Source organism: Arabidopsis lyrata, assembly GCF_000004255.2.
Source record: "Arabidopsis lyrata subsp. lyrata unplaced genomic scaffold ARALYscaffold_5, whole genome shotgun sequence".
Classification (NCBI taxonomy): Eukaryota; Viridiplantae; Streptophyta; class Magnoliopsida; order Brassicales; family Brassicaceae; genus Arabidopsis; species Arabidopsis lyrata.
This window is the reverse complement of record NW_003302551.1, coordinates 18,550,117-18,567,516: the sequence shown is the minus strand read 5'-3', so window position 1 is coordinate 18,567,516 and position 17,400 is coordinate 18,550,117. Positions and strand designations below refer to the sequence as shown.

At 35.8% G+C, this 17,400-nt stretch overlaps 5 protein-coding genes and 2 pseudogenes across 7 annotated transcripts; 3 read left to right on the top strand and 4 right to left on the bottom strand.

Annotated features, from left to right (window-relative positions):
- Positions 1-570: 570 nt before the first annotated feature.
- LOC9312503 lies at positions 571-2,213 on the top strand (annotated as a pseudogene). The gene has a single exon (XR_002331946.1). The product of XR_002331946.1 is annotated as a non-functional pseudokinase ZED1 (transcript).
- Positions 2,214-3,392: 1,179 nt separating this feature from the next.
- On the bottom strand, positions 3,393-4,542 carry LOC110228562 (non-functional pseudokinase ZED1). The gene has a single exon (XM_021026246.1). It carries the CDS (start codon positions 4,467-4,469, stop codon positions 3,393-3,395), a length of 1,077 nt encoding a protein of 358 aa, XP_020881905.1. The 5' UTR covers positions 4,470-4,542.
- A 61-nt stretch (positions 4,543-4,603) lies between these two features.
- LOC9314237 (non-functional pseudokinase ZED1) lies at positions 4,604-6,207 on the bottom strand. Of its 2 annotated transcripts, XM_021025700.1 has the most exons (2): positions 5,836-6,207; positions 4,604-5,748 (listed from the first exon to the last, which is right to left on the bottom strand). In XM_021025700.1, exons 1-2 carry the CDS (start codon positions 5,981-5,983, stop codon positions 4,904-4,906), a joined length of 993 nt encoding a protein of 330 aa, XP_020881359.1. In that variant the 5' UTR covers positions 5,984-6,207; the 3' UTR covers positions 4,604-4,903. The 2 variants fall into 2 exon arrangements, with proteins under 2 accessions (XP_020881359.1, XP_002876434.1); XM_002876388.2 differs by having other exon boundaries at positions 4,604-6,207.
- Positions 6,208-6,340: 133 nt separating this feature from the next.
- Positions 6,341-7,672, top strand: LOC9312502 (non-functional pseudokinase ZED1). Its single transcript, XM_002878122.2, has one exon. The coding sequence runs from the start codon at positions 6,455-6,457 to the stop codon at positions 7,514-7,516; it is 1,062 nt and encodes a 353-aa protein (XP_002878168.1). The 5' UTR covers positions 6,341-6,454; the 3' UTR covers positions 7,517-7,672.
- Positions 7,673-7,727: 55 nt separating this feature from the next.
- Positions 7,728-9,026, bottom strand: LOC9312501 (non-functional pseudokinase ZED1). The gene has a single exon (XM_002876387.2). It carries the CDS (start codon positions 8,837-8,839, stop codon positions 7,811-7,813), a length of 1,029 nt encoding a protein of 342 aa, XP_002876433.1. The 5' UTR covers positions 8,840-9,026; the 3' UTR covers positions 7,728-7,810.
- Positions 9,027-9,410: 384 nt separating this feature from the next.
- Positions 9,411-9,850, bottom strand: LOC9314236 (arabinogalactan peptide 23). Its single transcript, XM_002876386.2, has one exon. The coding sequence runs from the start codon at positions 9,734-9,736 to the stop codon at positions 9,548-9,550; it is 189 nt and encodes a 62-aa protein (XP_002876432.1). The 5' UTR covers positions 9,737-9,850; the 3' UTR covers positions 9,411-9,547.
- On the top strand, positions 9,818-17,386 carry LOC110228561 (annotated as a pseudogene).
- The last annotated feature ends 14 nt before the right edge of the window (positions 17,387-17,400 follow it).

Sequence of the window (17,400 nt, the reverse complement as noted above, 5' to 3'; positions counted from 1 at the left end):
AAAACAGAGAAATACATTTTTTCAAGGATAGACTTTTAGTGTTAGACACTATACAATGTTGACAATGTTGCGATTTGAGTTCAATTCACAACAAATACAATCTCACAAACTCTCAATCTCTCTGAAGAACAACTTGATTCAGCTCAAAAGAAATATGAAAGGAAAGTAAGAACAGAGCACACAAAGAGTTTGTTTACTCAGTTCAGCAAGATCAATCAGCCGAAATAAATCCGGAAATTCACTAGAATACGGACGAGATTACAGATACAAGATCTAGCTCTGACAATGGAGTATCTCTCTCAACTTTTACAACTTACAAGAGTAATGAACAGTACAGAGAAGAAGAAAACGTTATAAAAGACCGTTCTTTAAGAACAGAAGACCATCTCTCATGAAAAGAATCCTCTGCTCTTCAATTCCGGTTCATCATCAAACCGGAAATCAGCTGTTCACAATCCTCTGATGAAACCAACCTCAAAATTGAATCAGAAAAACCAATTAACCACAACAGTACAGACAAGTCATTCTCTTTGACCAAGACCAAGTCATCGCCGAACCTCACTCTCACTGTTCCAGAAGGTCGAGTCTCTCATTTCGTTCTGTGGAATTTTCAACGATGGGTTCCGTCTTTTGTCTTCAAACCGGGAAAAGGTACTGTCTTGTTTGCACCCAGAAAGTTTAAAGATTGGATTTTCAGAAGCACCTTTTCGGTCAGAAAAAAATCAGATATTTTTTATTTTTGGGGAAAACTTGAACATTTTCGCCCACTAATTTCACTTTTTTTTTATAAATGGAATCGATAGTGAAGAAGTTGAAACAAAATCTGAGATCTGGGTCCGTGAAAAAGACGGAAAAAAGCATGAAGAAGGAAAGATGGTTTTTGGAGAACGGAAGTATCTTCTTAAAAGAGCTCATCGCTGATTGTAATGGTAAATCCATTCCTATACGTAGCTTTACCTCTTCCCAGATTCGTAAAGCCACCAAGAATTTCGATTCCAGTTGTTTTGTCACTGAAGAAGGGTTCTACATATGGTACAAAGGTGTTATCGAAGATAGATCTTACATGATCAAGAGATTCTCTGAGTATAAAGTCACAGATTACAGAGTAGGAGAGGTTTATAAAGACATTGTCTTGTCTGCTCGGATGAGCAACCACAGCAACTTTCTTCAATTATTAGGATGTTGTCTTGATTTCCCTTTTCCGGTTCTTGTGTTTGAATTTGCTGAACGTGGAGTTTTGAATCATCGAGGAGGTGTTACCGTTAACGGGGAGGAATCTTTATTGCCTTTGAGTTTGAGGTTGAAGATTGGGAAGGAGATTGCAAATGCCTTGGCTTATCTTCACATGGCTTTCCCTAAGATCATTATATTTAGAGATGTGAAGCCAATGCACGTTTTCTTGGACAAGAACTGGACTGCAAAGTTGTCTGATTTATCTTTTTCAATATCGCTGGACGAGGGAAATCACAGATAGAAGCGGAAGACGTGCTGGGCACATATGGTTACCTTGATCCATTATACTTTGCAACTAGAATTGTGACAGAATATACTGATGTGTACAGCTTTGGAGTCCTTTTGATGGTTGTTATGACTGGCAGATCGGTTTACTTCACTGGACCTGACGGATATCGAGTAGGTATTCTTGCATATGTGAAAGGTTTATCTGAGTATGGGAAGCTCAGTGAAGTAATATGTCCTATGATGATGCAAGACATGACAAGTGCTCAAAGATTGCAGGTGGAAGCATGTGTTTTACTTGCACTGAGATTCTGCGAGGAGAGGGTTGAAGACAGAACGAAGATGATTCAGGTAGCTAAAGAACTCAAGCGGATAGAACATCATGTTTTGAGATCCTAGCTAGTGATCATCTCTACTCTCAGACTGTATAGCCAAGTTTCAAATTTATTAGTTCTGAAAGTTTGGAACTCAAGCGGATTATGGACCTGAAGGATGCCAAAGAGTTTAAGGGGTTAGAAAGACTTTGAAAGCCTCTATGTCCGACCCAAACAAAGTCTACTTTGTGTAGAGTTGTCTAAAAGCCTTTGCTTATATATGGTCTTTCTCTGTTTTTCAGATTTCTCTAGTATTTTTGTTGATATGTAACATGAGCTTAGATAGCTAGATTTCAGTTTGGGCCTAATGGCGTCATAATGAAACTGCAAAGCTATTTCTGCATTATTAGTTCCAGAAGTTACAAAGATGATTTACATCTACTGCTTCCAGCTGAGTTTTCCTGCAAGTTAGGTATAATCATAGACATAACCTATCATGGAAACAATAACCACTTCTATTTAACAGGAAATTGCTTTAAGAATCCAAAAAATGGGAAACATAGATGCACAGATTCATGTAGAAAATGTTTCTTTTCAGTCATTATATAGTGCAAGCATATATAGAAAAACACGCTAGACTCATAGAAGGTCATATGTTTCTCTGAGCTTCTCTGAGTTATTGCTATATGTACGAAATTGAGTTCCACGCTTCAGAAAGAAATTTATTAAAACTTTTGACTTCACAGTCCAAGAACAGATAAGAAGTCTTTAGCTAGAATCTTTCAATGATGTCTCAAAAGCTGTACACATCGTGGCAATATATGATGGATCCAGGTACCCTACTGTTCCCATTACTCTTTCAGTTTCAATTCTTCTTGTTTTTCTTTCAGGGAGAGAGATGGAAAACGATAAATTGGAAAGCATTGCGTTCCAGTTCTTATCCAAGATAATCCTCACTGGATTAACATCTCTATGTATGATGATCTTAGGAAACGTCATGCGAAGATAAGTCAATGCGTCAATGCGCACTCCTCGGCAATAAAGCTTCCTCCCTGTTAACTTTAATAGCAACATCCAAATAGCTTGAGAAAGTTACTATGGTTGTTCGTGTTAGGATTTCCAAAATAATGTCTCAATCTGCTTGAGTTCTTTATATTTGGATCATCTTTGGTCTGTTTTCATCTTTCAGCTCGCAGCATCTCAGCGCCAACACCACACACGCTTCCACATGCACTTTTTGAGCACTTTTCATGTCTTGCATCATCATAGGACATATTACTTCACTGAGCTTCCCATTCTCAGTTAAACCTTTCACATATGTTTAACAGCCTATAGATTAGTCTGTTACATAACAGCATCGTCAACCTCAGGTTTAATACTTTACTACCGTGTCCTACTTGTTCTACCCAAGTGGGCAGAACTTATGAACTTTCTAATGTACATCACTTCATGCCGACTTAGCCAAGCTTATCCTACATTTCTCTCTCTGTCAGGTCTAATCTTATGTCTGTTTTTAAAAACTGACAAAGAAGTGAACATGTTTCATCTCATGCTGTCATCTTAAAGGACTCATGACACATATATCGTTGGTTGGGGCCAAACTGAAATTTAGGAATCGTGTTACATTCTCAAACCGAAATGTAAAGAAAATCTGAAAACAGAGAAAGACCATTCAATAAAAGAAAGGCATTTAGACGAAGCGGTGACAATTCCTTCGATTAACTTGAGCTCTCTGGCCACATCGATCATCGTAAGAAAGTCTTTTCCAGGCCAGAACCTAACGCATCTTAACGCAAGTGCAAAAAATGCTTTCACTTGCACATCCAAACCCTTAATATCACTGTTCCAGATGGTCTGGTCTATCAGGTCGATGAAATGTTCCGATAATTTTCCAACCGAGACAGGAAATGGGAATCCAAACTCCCCAATCATAGCAGCTAACCATTGGACTCCAAGTTCTCCAGCCAAAAGAAATAGCATTGTAACTCCAAAGCTATAGACATCAAACTTTTCCGACACTAGACCTGTTCCATAGTAATCAGGGTCAACGGATATCCCATAAACTTCTGCTTCATCATCAAAAACGCATGATTCTCCTTTCGGGATCGATATGCACAAACAGAACGAGGAAAGCTTTGCGGTCCCATTCTCGTCTAAGAATATGTTTCGAGGGTTAATTTCCCTATTAATTATGACCTGAGGAAACGCGGTGTGAAGAAAAGTTATGGCACTCGCAATATCCTTCTCGATCTTCAACCGTGTACTCCAAGGTAATGGAAAACCTTCCTTGTCCACGACTTGTAAAGGTCCTTTCTCTGCATACTCACACACCATTACCGGATTATGAAACTCTACACAGCAACCCAAGAGCTTCAAAACGTTTTTGTGGCTGCTCATCATAGATAAAATCGAGATATCGCGGTAAACATTGTCAGGGGAAAGGACATGATCTCCTTCCCATTTCTTGACAAGCACTCTCCGTTCTTCGATAGTACCCTTGTACCATATGAATCTATCTTTTGCTATGATATGATCTGCGTCGAAATTGTTTGTTGCTTTAAGAATTTGATCAGACGAAAACATTCGGATTGGATTGTATTTACCATCCGACGATGCGATCAGCTCTTCCAGTAATAAGCTCCCATTCTTGTCTGATTGTTTCCTTGTCTCACTCTTCATTTTAAAGAAACCCTTCATGTCTTTAATCAGGACACAAACAGGATATTTTCTCTGTTAATCCTTAACTTTTCATTGCCAATGCAAAGCAGAGGAAAAGACATGTAAGAAAAGGTATCTTTCAACGTGACAACAAGTTGCATTTGCATAATAATAAAAAAAGAAGAAGCAATTTGCTATTCATTATTGCCGTGGAAAACAATGAATTAATTGTAACAGGTAGGATCCTTTTCAACCCCAACAATTTGGGCGGATCTTAGGAAACGTCATGCGAAGATAAGTCAATGCATTTGCAATCTCTTTTCCAATCTTCAACCGCGCACTCCACGGAAATAAAGCTTCCTCCCTGTTAACTTTAATAGCTCCTCGATGGATTATGACTTGAAACACAAGAACCACAAAAGGAACTCCAGCAACATCCAAAGAGCTTGAGAAAGTTGCTATGGTTGCTCATGCTAGGATCTCCAAAATAATGCCTCAATCTGCTTGAGTTCTTTAGCTATTTGGATCATCTTCGGTCTGTTTTCATCTCTCAGCTCACAACATCTCAGCCCTAACACCACACACGCTTCCACAAGCACTTTTTGAGCACTTGTAATGTCTTTCATCACCTTTGAATCTATTATTCCATCGAGCTGCCCATTCTCATGAAAGCCTTTCACATAGCCAGCAATATGTTTGTAGTCCCCATCAGAGCTAGTGGATGCAAGAGCTGGTTTACCAGTGAGAATAACCATCAAGAAGACTCCAAAGCTGTACACATCGGTATATTCCGTCACCATTTTCGTGGTATAATATACTGGATCGAGGTACCCGATTGTTCCCTGAACGCATTCAACTTCTATCCTTGATTTTCCCTCAGGGATGTTTATGGAGATGGAGAAATCAGACAACTTTGCGGTCCAACTCTTGTCCAAAAAAACATTCCTTGGATTAATGTGTCTATGTATGAGGATCTTGGGGAACGCCATGTGAAGATAAGTCACAGCATTTGCAATCTCCTTTCCAATCTTCAACCTTAAACTCAAAGGCAATATATATTCCTCACCGTTAACCATAACACCTCCTCTGTGATTCAAAACTCCATGCTCTGCATATTCAAACACAAGAACCGGAAGACAAAACTCAAGACAGAATCCTACTAGTTTAAGAAAGTTGTTGTGGTTGCTCATCCGAGCAGACAAAACAATCTCGTTGTAAACCTCTGCTACTCTGTAATGAGTAACTTTATACTCGGAGAATTTCTTGATCATGTAAGATCTATCTTCTATGATACCTTTGTACCACACGTAGAACCCCTCTGCGGTTACAAAACAACTGGAACCGAAGTTACTTGTAGCTTTCAAGATCTGATCAGAAGAAAAGCTACGTATAGGAATGGATTTACCGTTACAATCAGCAATAAGTTCTTTCAAGAAGATGCTTCCGTTTTCCAAGAAACACCTTTCTTCCTGAATGTCTTTTTCCTTTTCCTTCCTTTTCTCTGACGATCCAGATCTCAGACTCTGCTTCAACTTCTTCACAATTGATTTCATTTAACAAATACAATTGTTACAGTTTTCCTCTTTGAACAAGAAAGACTTAATATCTGCGTGCATACAAGATGATGAATAGCTCTTCCCGATTTGAAGAAAGGAAACAAATTCCAACCATTGACGCTTTTGACATGGACTCATCACTCCCGAACAAATTGTTATCCATCAGTCTCTCGTAAAAAACTTTTTGGTTTGGCGTGTTGTTGCCACCTTATGATCTTTTGGTTGGGCTTTATTTATACACTTGACCCAATACATTCTATAGTTCACGAATTACTTCTTCGTTTCTCAGCTAAAAATTCTTAACAGTCTCGTTTAGGATTGGCAAGAATAGACTTTCGACTTTCAGAAGCTGCTTTTTAAGTAAGAAAGGTGTCCTCTTTATTCATCTCACCAACAAAAGGTTAATACTTTCTGAGGGGAAACAATCATTTTTGTCCCCAAAGAATTAGTAATTTGATAAACGAACTGATGAAGAAGCAGTATCTGAAATCTGGGTCTGGGTCTCGGACAAGGAAGGAAAAGGACAAGACGAAGAGGTGGTTCTTGGATAACGGAAGCATCTTCTTAACAGAACTTGTCGCTGATTGTAACGGTAAATCCATTCCTATTCGCAGTTTTTCTCCTGAGCAGATATTGAAAGCTACCAACAATTTCGATTCTAGTTGTTTTGTCTCGCAAGATGTATACTATAAGTGGTATAGAGGTCAAATCGAAGATAGATCTTACATGATCAAGAGATTCTCCGAGGATGAAATTACAGGAAAACGACATAGAGTTAAAGAGGTTTACAACGACATTGTCTTGTCTGCTCGGATGAGCAATCACAGCAACTTTCTTCAACTATTAGGATGTTGTCTCGAGTTTCCTTTTCCGGTTCTTGTGTTTGAATTCGCAGAATATGGAGCTTTGAATCAGCGTGGAGGTATTATGGTTAATGGTGAAGAATATTTGTTGCCGTGGAGTGTACGGTTGAAGATTGGGAAAGAGATTGCAAATGCTGTGAGTTATCTTCACATGGCATTCCCAAAGATCATCATACATAGAGATGTAAAACCAATGCACGTTTTCTTGGACAAGAACTGGACCGCAAAGTTGTCTGATTTATCCTTCTCAATATCTCTCCCTGAAGGAAAATCAAGAATAGAAGCTGAATGGGTTCTTGGAACATTTGGGTACCTCGATCCATTATATCATAAGACGAGTTTTGTGACTGAATATACCGATGTCTACAGCTTTGGAATCTGTTTTCTGGTTATTCTTACTGGTAAACCGGCTATCATCACTATTTCTGATGGAGATCTCCAAGGTATTCTTAGCTATGTGAGAGGGTTATGTGAGAATGGGAAACTCGATGAAGTAATAGATCCAATGTTGATGAAAGATATTACAAGTGGTCAAAGGTTGCAAGTGGAAGCGTGTGTGGTGCTTGCTTTGAGATGCTGTGAGGAGAGAGATGAATACAGACCAAAGGTGATCCAAGTAGCTAAAGAACTCAAGCGGATTGAAGCATCACTGAGAAATTCTAGCTAGAGATCCTCAAGGAAGTTGTTGAGATAAAACTTGAGATAGCTTTGCAGCGTAGGCATCACAAGACATGACTGAAGATGGGAGCATCTTTGGTGTTCAAAAGAAGAGTTATCGGTTGTTTGGACTATGTATATCTAAGTAAAATCCTTGGATTGTGAATATTAGAAACTCAGAATCTTAAACACAAGAGATATCGTGAAAGAAAGCTCGAAAATGAGAAGATTGTAACAACTTTTCACTACTAAAACTATATAAGAGATACATTTGTTTCAAGTCTTACAAGAAAAATTTGTGGCGTCAGGTATATTTTTCTATCTTCTTGAGTTCTTTTGCGATGTCTATCATACGAGGCACGTTCTCTCCTGGTCTGAATCTTACACATCTAAAAGCAAGCTCAATGAACGCTTCCATTTGCAGTCTTGAATGCTGGGGAATGTCGTCACTCGCGCTGTCCAACATCAACGGGTCTATCAGCTCAGTCAACAAACCTCGCTCCAGAAACTTCCCAACATAGACAGGCAATGCAGGAAGATAAACAGCAACTTCGGAAGTGTATTCAGACTTTTCTCTCAAAAGAACTAGCATGATGATCCCAAGGTTATAGATATCGACATTCTCAGTGACCAAACCTGTATTGAGGTAACCGGGCTCGATATAGCTCGATGTCTTGCAAACCATGTCATTTACGCCCGTTTCTCCTTCTGGAATCAGTACACTGAGGCTGAAAGAAGAGAGCTTGACGGACCAATTCTCGTCCAGGAAAATATTTGCAAGCTTTAAATCCCTATGGATTATAGTCCTGGGGAATTCAGTATGCAGATACGTTATAGCATCTGCAATCTCCTTAGCGATTCTCAACCTTACATTCCAAGGGAATGGCCGGACGCCTTCTTTTCCACGTCTTATACAGTTTAGAGCTCCATTTTCTGGGTACTCACACACGAGAACAGGACGAGGAAACTCTAGACAACACCCTAGAAGCTTGAGAACATTCTTATGGCTACTCATCAAAGATGAAACCGCAATATCACGGTAAAAGTTGTCAGCGTCGAAAACAGAACAGTCTTGGAATTTCTTGATCAGTACGAGTCTGTTTCCAATCTTACCTTTGTACCACACGAATCTGTCTTCAGAGATTACGTAGTTCCAGTCAAAGTGATTTGTGGCTTGAAGGATTTGGTCGGAAGAAAACGTACGGATGGGATTGTATTTACCTCCTGAAGTTGCAATGAGTTCTTCCAACAATAAGCTCCCATTCTTCTGGAAATTGATCTCCTTTTCTTTCTTCTGCTTCTTCTTCTTCTTCTTTCTGAACAGACGCAACATCTCTAATCCTAGTAAAGGAGATTGAAGAATGTAGATTGTCTTGTGAAGAAAGGGAAGAAAGAAAGAAAGAAAGAGAGCCAGAGACGCAAGAACAAGTCAAGTCAACGAGGTCACTTACAAAAGTCAACAACAACTTCTTTTTTGTGGTCCAAGTCAACAACTTATGTAATGTGAATAATACTCCCTCTGTTTCATTATATAGGATGTTTAGGAGTTTTTATTGTGTTTCATTATATAAGATGTTTTACAAGTTTCAATGCAAATCTTAAATATATTTAATATTTTTAATTATATAGATTATGCAGTCTTTTTTGTAATTGGTTGAATTTTTAAAAGTCAAATATTAAATGATAACTTTAAAAAAAAAATTAAATTTCTTAAACAATGTGCTTTTAGCTAAAACATCATATAATTTGAAACAGAGGGAGTAATATTTTTCTCTTGATGACATTATGTAATGATTAATTTACAAATTTGTTGAAGATTATTTTAAATCATTATTATAAGCTATAATATTTGTCCAATAACCAGATTTAAAATCAAGGAACCATCAAAAACCAGTAGTCAAAAATTAAAATGAAAATAATCAAGAAGAGAAAATTTATTCTTGAAATACTTTCTCTGTTTTATTAATAAACAATGAAATGGAAATAGATAGGAAATGAATAAGATCACATAATTAATTTTTAATACATAATGAAAGATAGCTTAGTGCAAGTAGTAGCTGAAGAGGGACACAAGGGAAGCTCCAACCAAAGAGCCAAGGGCTGGCAACGCAACCGAGGCGGCGGATGCAGCGGGTCCTGGTGCCGGAGCTCCGACTTCGTCAGCAGCCATGACGGCGGTCATGGAGGCAGCAGCGAAAAGCACACCGCAAGCAATCTTCTTCATCTCCATTGTTGAGACCTGAAAGGCTTTTCTTTTCTTCTTTTTATTTAGTTTTTGTGTTTTTTTGAAGTTCTTGCAGGTCTGAGGAATATGGATTGTGTTGATGGGGAATTTATATGTGTGGAACTTTTGTTATTTTTAGTAATATTTACTTTTGCTTTACCTAAAAATAAAAGAGTTTAAGGAACAACATTAGGAGAGTAACAAAAATTCTGATGGTCAAAAATAACTTAGTCGCCGTTAAATGTAACTATAATCACGGTGAAAAGAGTTGCAATATGTGGCTTAGATTTATTTTCGCATTTCTGTTTGTATATTCTTGTTACAGAAACATGAGTTTCAATTTCGTTACAGAAAGATAAAATTTAGATCTTTCACATACAATGATACAACATATTAGGTAATCAAATGCAAAATTCTTTTGTACATCTCTAGTTGGTTAATTCGAAGAAAATTTGTGTTAAATTACACAAAACCTATATACAAAATAAAATCTAATTGTTAGTAAGGTGTTGTTTTCGATATTAACAAACTCCAAATGCTACATTCAAAGATGATTACGTTTTATAGATCTGCAACATGACCCATCAAGAAAACATTAACTGGGGGCAAAACAAATGTAAACAATAACCTCTATATAAAATTACCATCATATTATATGATCTATATATAACAATATTTGAGAAGTGTTTTTGCTGACGTGTCGGACTCTCGGCTCTTGTTGAGTCCTTGATTTTACGTAATTACTTAATTACCCTTAATGAAATCTAATTAATTTTGGAAAAGTTAAATTGAATTTCGGAATTAACCAGGAAAAAATAATTTCGGAAACAATAAACATGATAATTAACCAAAAAAAAAAAAAAGGAACAACGAAGTACCAGTTAGGAAGCTTTAATTGAATTCATCGTGTTCTTCGTCGTGTGAATATAATTCTTCTAAACGAAGGCAAAACGTGAAATCCTAACATAAAGCATATATTCATAGCAATAACAGAGATCTAATAATTTAGTAATAATTTATTAATCGGAGCATTAATATAAACATAAAAGAATACTATTCTAATCTTACTCAAATTAATAAGATTTAGATATCCGAAATTAATCGTAAACGGCTATTAATTGTTAAACTAATTAAAATAAAGATCAAACGTACCGGAATAGATGAAATTTTTGGTATGATCGTCGTGTTCGTCGTCGTTTCAATCTAAATATTTGGAAAAAAAAACAAACAAAAAAAATAATATGTAGATCAATGAAAGAGAACCCACCAATTTAGAAACGATTATCTCGCCATCGTATTGTTCGTCGGATGTTTATAAGTCTCTAATCCGGAGATTGACTTGAACCCTGACAAAAACATATATTCATAGCATAAAATCGTAAATAGAAGGTAGAAGACCACCTATTAATCGGTTGTAACCTTGTGCAAACTCGATTTAATTTTGACGAATGAAATGTTGGTGTGGTGTCAAAACTTTCTTGGGGAGACTCGAAGATGAGAGAGCTGAAGTCAGAGATAGGCAGAGAGGTTTACATGTGAATTAAGGTATGGAATGCTAACGTGAACATGAACGTGAACGGCGGTGATTTTTGCACATAATAGCAATTAGATCGAGTTTTGGAAAAAAATATGGATCAGCGTGACATGACGCATATGGATACCATGCATGTCTATCTATTGTAAATCAAAAATTATATTATTGTTCCGCCTTATTTTTGAAACAGAAAGGAATTTTCCCTTAAATTTTAATATATTTTATAAGATAGTATCAGATATAGTAGTAAATCTAAAATAGTTGTTATTATTCCATATTTTTACGGAAAAAAGTAAAAATTATTTTAAATAAACATGGATAACAATGAATAAATGGCAGTTTTACAAATATTTACTATTATGATAGTGATTTGCTTATTAAAATATGTAAATTTTCTTTTCTTTTTTTGTATTTATCGTCGAAAAATTTAGAAACCCTAAATCATGCACCGCCTCCTATTCAATATAAATACCTTGCTCATGGTATTCAATTTCAGATCATAACTAACCCTTGTTTTTTTTGTTCTTTTTTTCAAACTTTTTTTTGCTTCTACCTAATTTTAATTTTTCTTTTTATTGTAGGGTGGATGTATGGAGGGGACGATGTGAACTGGTGTATGGAAAATTTGGATCTAATTCAATGAATAAACAGGTGATCTTATAGTTTATATGTACAAATTTGATTTTTTTTTTTTTTTGTATTTATGGTTTCACTATTTTCACCACTAATCAATTTTTATAATCAAAAAGTTTGGTTTCAACTTTTGAGAAGGTAATCATCGATGGTTTGGTATGTTTCTTTTTGTTGTAAAAAGATGAGGTACCTCCCGATTTTGTTGAGGTACATGTTCTTATTATTTTCAAATATGTCTTTTTTCAGAAGAAACACTCAACTTTTGATAACACAGTTGCCACAAAGTCAGAAAGATGACTTATTTCAGGGATGAATCTTCAGAGGAGGCTAATTTTTGTCGTTAATACAATTTAAGTATTCCTCTCTTTAGATTAGGGATAACAAACTTGGCTGTTAAATTCAGGAATTACTCTTCGTTGCGAGGTCATTCTAAGGCACTGAGATTCGGACTTTGGTATGTATAGGATTCGTTTTCCATGCACTAAGATTTAATTATTGTTTAATTTATTGGTTTTTAGGTTTCTTTCCATGCTCTGATGCGTTTTCGGGTGTGCCAATGGAAGCTTGCATCACTCTTTACTCCAAACGTATGTATGCTCTGCATTAGCTTCTTCTGTTCCATTGGTTATTATGGGTTTTGACTTTTGAGAAATATACAACAATTTAAAACCAGGTTTTGTTGTTGATTGGTTCGGTTTGTATACCATATTTTGCTAAATACATATGACCATAAATAAGACCAAAGGAGCTGGGTTAGCTCCTTTGCCAGCTAGGTTGACTTCGTCTCCTCCCCGTCTTGCGGATTTCCGTTATTCAACGGGTATATTTGAGAAGTATACGGTACTAAAACCACAACCATTGATCTTAGCTTGATCGGTTCTTCCCTAGGATTTATACATAAAAGTAAATTGTTTTGTTTAATAATTTTCCATTGCATGAACTTTCGAGACAACAAGTGGACAGGAGTGTAATGTCATCAAAAGTCAAATCAAACACTGTGAGGAACATAATAGACAACGTTGGCTTCTTTCGCAGCTGCTCAACGTTGTCTCTCCCGATGGTCCCAACACTCTCTTCTTCTTTTTTTGTCAACATTCAAACGTTGTTTAAAATAAATAAAAATGTTTAACCTTAATCATCTTTCTAGATCTTTAAATGCCTAAAACTTCAACTTAATCAGTCAGCAATCCGTCACGTTAATGATTTTGAAAGGAAGACTTTGTTTTGTTTCGGTTAGTTTTGTTTGTTTAGTATTTTAATCACAAGATAACTCTAATTTCCCATTAGAGTTGTGTTAATTGTGTTGATTATGATTTGGCGTTCTAATTCTGATATTATTTTTATGTTGTAAATCTTAAACTGTTACGTTATTGTTCTATCTTCCTATGTGAGAAAAAAAGTAAAATGTTTTAAAATTTTGACATGGATAATAATATAATTGTAAATCTATAATAATTATATTATCATTTTATTTATATTTTTCAAAAAGAAATATATTTATCTTAATAGATTTAATATGATAATGTCAAATATAGTTATAAATCTAAAAGAGTTATGTTATTATTCCATCCTTTTATGAGAAAAAGCAGATATTCTCTTAAACTTTTAAATTAACGTGGATAATAATAAATAAATGATAATTTTACTAATATGATAATGATTCGGTTTTAATCTTACCAAAAAACAAATAATGATTCTGTTTTAAAAATATATAAATTTTCTTTGTTTAGTTGTAGATATTGTCATATAAAAAATTCTTAGATCCTCCACTGCATTAATTTTATGTAAATACCTTGCTTGATATTTAATTTTGATTTGATATCATAACTAATCCTTGCTTTTTTTTTGGCACTAACCATTGAATTTTTTATACTGCCATTTAATTCTTGCATAAAAAATAATAATTAATAGTAGTGTTTATTATGAATGCAGGTTTGTTTTCCATAAAAACTAGATTGGATTTATGGAAGCACGTCATTGTTTCCAGTGCGAGGAAACAAATGTCGTATCACTGCTGTTGTGGCTCTTTAGTACTTTCGTTTCTGTTTATGGCTTTGCTTCGGTTGTATGGTTAGTCATCAATCATTGATCTTCTCATTGTTTGAATATTGTTGCATAGGAAAAATCTTCCTTTTTTATGAATCTTTCAAAAGTTGGGTCCATGCTATTCTCAGTGATTGATTACGTTTATTGAATATTTGTGTGCTTCCTCTGCTGATATTCTAATTCATGCTTTATTCGTCGTCTTTGATACACTCTGATTAACCATTGTGGACCTCTAGAGTGTAATTTGCAATATTAATGCAAGTCTCTTTAACTTACGGATTATGAAGAGCATCCTAAGATCGTTTAATTTGATTCAGGCTTTATGTGGCTAATGTTTGGTCTTGGATGTGAATTAGTCTATCATGTTTCTTGGAAGGTAGGAAGCAATCTTGATGTTTACCAAAATCCAATGTGCTCTTTTGTAGCTCAGTTTTGAAATATGTACTAATTATTGTAGAGGGAACCCGAAACAAAGAGACCATATGTATGATTTTATATGCGAAGAGAAGCTCCGAATTTGAAATCGTCTCCACTCCGGTGATATGTGGCCATGGTGTGAAGGAGTCTGGAGCCATGGTTATTTCAGATTCGGACATAACCGTAATTGTTAAACTAATAAAAATAAGATCAAACGTACCGGATTGATGAGAATTTTTGGTGTTCTTCGTCATGTTCTTCGTCGTATGGATCTAACAAAACAAAAAAATATATATATACCCCAGAATTTTTTTTTGTTTGTTAATAGAGAGAACCCACCAATTTTGTAGCGTTGATTGTGACATCGAATTGTTTGTCGGATGAATATAAGTCTCTAATCCGGAGACTGAAGTTGAACCCTAACAAAAACATATATTCATAGCATAAAATTCATAAATAAAAGGTAGAACATCACATAGCTTTTTCTTCAAAGCCAACACATCTCTCTTTGTAGCCGAATTACTCTCCAGTTTGGTATATACTCAAATTTTCCAATGACTTCCTTCTCGAACCTGGAGCGTTTTTGCTTTGCCGGATATTTTTAGGATATGGCTCTTATGTATCTCTTGTGAGTCACTTGATATGTTGTTTAGGTAAAACTTTTGGTTTGAAAGAAAATGATCTACGACAAGCATAATCGGTTATTTGTTATATATGTGGCCATGTTCATATTGCTTTCTCCACAAGCAATTTTCCAGTTTTGTAGCATTCGATATTTAAATTTAAAAGCTTCAATACGTTGTATACATGTGTATGTATGTACATATATGAATATTTTTCAGTTGCACATAGTGGTTTCTAAGGGATAGATACTTGCTCTCTGTAACCCTCTCATTTTTAGTACCTATCTTCAGTGTTTACTTTGCTAAGAGCTTCTTGATAGGCATACATCTTTGCTATCTCAGATCAATATACTACAAATACATATACGATACAGTTAAGAAAATGATATTTCTCTTACAACTTTTTATATGGGTTTTATAAACAAGAGATCAACTGAAGGGTTACGCAGCGACCAATGGCGAAGGTAGAGACAAAGATACTATAATAGGGACGATAAATATGACACGATATATACAAAGAAGATGCCTGTTTCTATACCATTGAAATTTTACGTACATAACTACTTCAAAGAGCAAGATGACTTACTTGATAGGTAAGAGATATGGTAAGAGATTATATTTTTCAATTATTTGTTTCCAACTACGAAAAACTCCAGTGACATACAATCTAAAAGCATGAATATGTCATAAAATCAAGAATACAACAAAAACCAGGAAGATGGGCCCAAATTAAAGTCTGAAACTGGACGTGGGGAACCCACGGACAGTGGCGGTTGGAGCGTTACAAATATGAAAGAAACGAGGAAGCGTGAATATGTCATAAAATCAAGAGTACTACAAAACCAAGAAGATGTGCTCAAAGAACGAAACTGGACGTGGGAACCCACAGACAGTGGCGGTCGTGGCATTACAAATATGAAAGAAACGAGTAAGCATGAATATGTCATAAAATCAAGAGTACGACAAAACAAAGAAGATGGGCCTAAAGACCGAAACTGGACGTGGGGAGCCCACGGACAGTGGCGGTCGGAGCGTTGCTAATATGAAAGAAACGAGTAAGCATGAATATGTCATAAAATCAAGAGTACGACAAAACAAAGAAGATGGGCCTAAAGACCGAGACTGGACGTGGGAACCCATGGACAGTGGCGGTCGGGGCGTTGCTAATATATTGTTGGTTTAAATATATAGATTTTTTATATTTAATTCTATTATATATATCAAGATATAAACACTAATAATTGTTTGTGATTCAAAAACACTATTAATTGTTGATTACTAATAATATATATCAAAAGTTATAGCGTTTTACCATAATTCTATATTAATGTCGTTATAAAAATTAGACTCTTGACAAAATTAATTCAATAAATATCCCTAACTTGATAACCCTAAATATTAATTATTAATTCTGGTCTTAATCAACATACAACCCCGCGCTGGACGCGGGGACCTCCCCTAGTATAATAGTAAATAAAACATTAAGGAAACAAAATATTTAATTATGTAGGCAGTGACGTCGGATCGTACACGAATCGTGTGGCTTTTTTATTCATATTATTTTTTACTTCCTATGGTGCATCCAGACAGTACGTTGGTCGTTACAATCAGTGGTATAGGTATCGTGATCGAAATCGTTTTCCTTGCCATATTTTTTGTATTTTGTGGGCATCAAAAACAACGGTTGGTAATATCCGCTGTTTTAGCGTTTGAAGCTGTGTTTGTGGCTATCCTCGCTGTTTTAGTTTTAACTCTCGAACATTCCACTCAGGGCCGGCCCATGGCTAAAGCCCATGAAGCAAGGGCTTTAGGCATCAAATAATTATAAGTAGATTTAAGGGCATCAATTTTTAAAATGTTACTGTGGTCTAGTGGTTAGTTTGAAGTCTTTTGTTGTACAGGTCACGGTTTCGAATCCCAAACATGTTAAAACTTCTATTTTTTTTTTATAACAGTTTTTCTTAATGGGCCAAATTTTTTTTTGCTTTAGGCACTCAAATAGTTTGGGCCGGCCTTGATTCCACTGAACAACGGACAATAAGCGTTGGGATTGTATTGTGTTTTCAACACTATGATGTATGCTTCTCCATTGTCTGTCATGAAAATGGTAATAAAAACGAAAAGCTTGGAGTTCATGCCGTTCTTGTTATCTCTAGCTGGTTTTCTAAACGCAGGTGTTTGGACAATCTATATATGGTCTAGTGCCTTTTGACCCATTTATGGTTATACCAAATGGGATTGGGTGTTGTCTTGGGCTGGCTCAATTAATATTATACGCTACCTATTATAGATCTACCAAAAAGATCATGGCGGAAAGGCAAAGATCGATCGCTCATACTGAAGCTGAGAACAACGCGTATTTCAACAGAGTTAGCGGCGTTTGATTTGGTCTTTTCATGTTTTTTCACCATCCGATT